General features: G+C 35.6%; 1 protein-coding gene across 1 annotated transcript; it reads left to right on the forward strand.

Moving 5' to 3' along the window:
- LOC131183044 (transcription factor MTB3-like) lies at positions 1–2,339 on the forward strand. The gene is made up of 2 exons (XM_058152770.1): positions 1–195; positions 584–2,339. Exon 2 carries the CDS (start codon positions 632–634, stop codon positions 2,150–2,152), a length of 1,521 nt encoding a protein of 506 aa, XP_058008753.1. The 5' UTR covers positions 1–195; positions 584–631; the 3' UTR covers positions 2,153–2,339.
- Positions 2,340–3,652: the final 1,313 nt, after the last annotated feature.

Raw genomic sequence — 3,652 nt, forward strand, 5'->3', positions numbered from 1 at the left:
AAGTGGAAAAGGCAACAAAACTCAATACCAAGTGGCCAAGCGGGACCGCTGGTACGGCGGTACCACCACAAATATACAATCCCTAGACCCTGCACTTCAGATCTCATCCCAAAACCTTCCTAATTTTTTCACACGCTTCAAATTCGTCAATCTTCAACCTCTATTATCCAGCACGCAACATCGTAATCATCTCGGGTAAGCTTTCCTTTTGCTTCTCTTGGGTAACTGTGCCAGACTCTGCCTGTCACTGGACAAGTTGCTCTGCAAGATTAGCTTAATTCTTTCTCTATTTCTCTAATTGCTTGAGCCTGATTTCGTGAAATTCTATTCAGTTTGCAATATGTGTGTGTTAAAATTGTTGGGTTTTACGTGATTTTGTTAAGGGGCTGAATATAATAGTGTGGGTAGAATTCTAGTAGTGAGTTTGTGAATCGACTGGTAGATTAGATTATTCATCTGTAGTTTTTGGAGAGTTTAATGAAATGGACGTAGTTAGATTGCTGGGTTTTGTGAAATTAGAGTGTGAGAATTCGTTGTTTGTGTAAGATACAGTTCTGAAAATTTGGATTTTTGTGAAGTGCAGTTTTTGGGAATTTCGGGTTCGTGTGAGACAATAGTGTAAAGGGGAATCATGGGTGAGAAATTTTGGGTGAATGAAGAAAAGGCTTTCGTAGAATCCGTATTAGGTATCGAGGCTTGTGAATTCCTGATCGCATCTGCTTCTAGCAACGTATTGGCAGATTTGGTTTCGCCGCCAAATAATTTGGGTTTGCAGCAGGGGCTGTGCCAGCTGGTAGATGGTTCCAATTGGAATTATGCAATTTTCTGGTATGCATCCAGCTTGAAATCTGGTGGGTCCATCTTGATTTGGGGTGATGGGGTTTGCCGAAATCCCAAGGGCGGTGGGGCGGGAGAGGGGAATTCTATTGGGGATAGCAAATTTGAGGCAGTTGAGAAAAGAGAGAAAGTGAAGAAGATTGTGCTTCAAAAGCTGCATGCTTGCTTTAATGTGTTAGATGGGGATAATTATGCAGCAAATTTGGATAGGGTTTCGGATTTGGAAATGTTTTACCTCATTTCTATGTATTTTACTTTCCTCTGTGATTCATCATATGCTCCTGCAGAGTCATATAAGTCTGGTAGATCAATTTGGGCTTCAGATATGATTAGTTGTTTAGAGCAGTATCAATTGAGATCAGTTTTAGCAAGGTCAGCTGGACTCCAAACAGTAGTGTTTTTACCTGTCAAGTCTGGAGTTGTGGAGCTTGGTTCAATCAAGTCAATTCCTGAAGAGCACAATCTTGTGGAAAGGGCAAAAACTATATTTGGGGCATCAAATGCTGTTCAGGCAAGAGCATGCCCAAAAATTTTTGGCCATGAACTAAGTCTTGGTGGCACAAAATCCCGACCAATTAGTATTAACTTTTCTCCTAAGGTTGAAGATGATTTGATTTTTGCTTCAGAATCATATGCAGAAGCAATAGGCACTAATCCAGTTTATGGAAGTACTTCTAATGGCTGTGCAGGCGACCCCAATGAAGCAAAACTTTTTCCACAGTTGAACCAAATGAATCTTTCAGGTTTCAATGCTGAAACTATGGTTACTGGTTTGGAGCAGCCTAAGGATGACTTGTCACCTCAGCTAGATGAGCGGAAACCAAGGAAGAGAGGGAGAAAGCCTGCCAATGGGCGTGAAGAGCCACTGAATCATGTCGAAGCAGAGCGACAGAGGAGGGAGAAGCTCAATCAGAGATTCTATGCATTAAGAGCTGTTGTCCCCAATATCTCTAAAATGGACAAGGCCTCTCTACTTGGTGACGCTATTACTTATATCACTGATCTCCAGATGAAGATTAGAGTTTTGGAAACTGAGAAGGAGGTGACTAACAATAGGCGAAAGCAACCTTCATTGCCAGAGATTGATTTCCAGGCAAGACAGGATGATGCTGTAGTGAGGCTGAGCTGTCCTTTGGATGCTCACCCAGTTTCTAGCATCCTAGAAACATTCCAAGAACATCAAATTACAGCTCAAGAGTGTAATGTGTCAACCACAACGGAGAATGATAAGATTATTCACACATTCTCTATCCGGACGCAAAGTGGTGTTGCTGAGCAGCTGAAGGAGAAACTGGAGACTGCCCTTTCTAAATGATCCCACTGTACAGTTGTGTTTGTAATCTCAGTCCCTCCCATGCATGTCATTGTCGAAAGAAAGGGGGGAGATTATCTTGCTTGTGACTAACAAATGACTGTCAGCTTGTGCCATTAATATTCTGTAATCTAACTTAATGTTGTTGTATGAACTTCTTATGTCAAATTTGTAGACATGGCATTGGTAATCCCTGATGTGATCCTTGTTTAATGTTGAATTGTGTAAAAATCCATGAATCAGAGAATTTACACAATATCGACTATTGGGATGAAACTGAACTGATTCCTTGGGAAAAGGCAGTTGGAAATATGGACGTAACCATCAAAACTGTCGAAGTTATCCTCTGGCAGTGTCACAGTGATTTGTGTTTCTTGTTTGTTTAGTTGTTTAATTCTTTATTTACTGGTTTCAATATTCGGGTCCTATTTTCAGAATTTACCGAATTTTTGGGAAAGATTTGATGCATAGGCCTCTGGACATCGAGCTTAAATTTTGACGTGTGGTGAATACGGAAGAAAATCTAGTGGGCCAAAATGGTCCAACTCTGGTCAGAATTCTTAGCTGAGGCTAGGTCCCTGCTAGACTATAGTTTGTGGACTTAAATCTTTCGATGTAGCTTGCTCTCTTACTGTTTTAAAACTGCTAATTATAAAACTACTGTTTTAGAAAAACAATTTACCTATTTAGTAATAATTTATAAAATTTCTATTAATAAAAAAAATTATTTAACATGTGTTTGATTAAAATTATTGTTTAAAATATTATTAGAGGTAAGTTAATTAAAAAAACGATAATTATTAATATATTAATGTAAATTTATTAATAATTAATCATTTATTTTATTCTTATATTCAATTTATATAATAAAATTAAGGAGTAAGGGCAAACTACAAATTGAAATATCTGACTTTGAGAAAAAAAAAATTCAGCACTTCAGTAATTTTCCGTATTAATAATATAATATAATATACTTGGCATTATAATCGTTGATTTACGAATAATTGTTTAGGGTGAAAGCTAAAAAATCAACATTAATTTTCATTACAATTATTTTTCATTCAAAATAAATTAATTTATATCTCATTACAACAAATCTAAATAGTAATAACACTTTTTAACATTATTTTGTACATGATTTTAAAGTCACTATAAGAATTTGTTAAAATAAAAACCAAATTTATAAATGGATTTATTTTAGTTTGTAATTTGAAACATATTTTAAAATAAAAATTAAAAAGGCAGATCAAATATATTAGAAAACGATTAACAACGAATTTGAAATCAAAATTTGAAATGAAAAATCATCCATTTTTATTAGAATCGAATTAAAAACAGAATTGATTAGAAATGATTTCAAAACTAGAAACCGAAATGATATTCCATTTTTAAGTAATTTAGAAGCATGCAAATTATAAACCAAATATTTTGATTTTAAATCAGTTTCTAACCGTTTTCAATGTTTTGAAATTGAATTTTCAATTTCAAATCTTTTTTTTTTTT

The sequence above is a fragment of the Hevea brasiliensis genome, chromosome 9 (genome assembly GCF_030052815.1).
Source record: "Hevea brasiliensis isolate MT/VB/25A 57/8 chromosome 9, ASM3005281v1, whole genome shotgun sequence".
Lineage (NCBI taxonomy): Eukaryota > Viridiplantae > Streptophyta > Magnoliopsida > Malpighiales > Euphorbiaceae > Hevea > Hevea brasiliensis.

Bases quoted from the DNA above. Each gene is read 5' to 3' on its own strand.
- LOC131183044 (XM_058152770.1), top strand. From the start codon at position 632: ATGGGTGAGAAATTTTGGGTGAATGAAGAAAAGGCTTTCGTAGAATCC.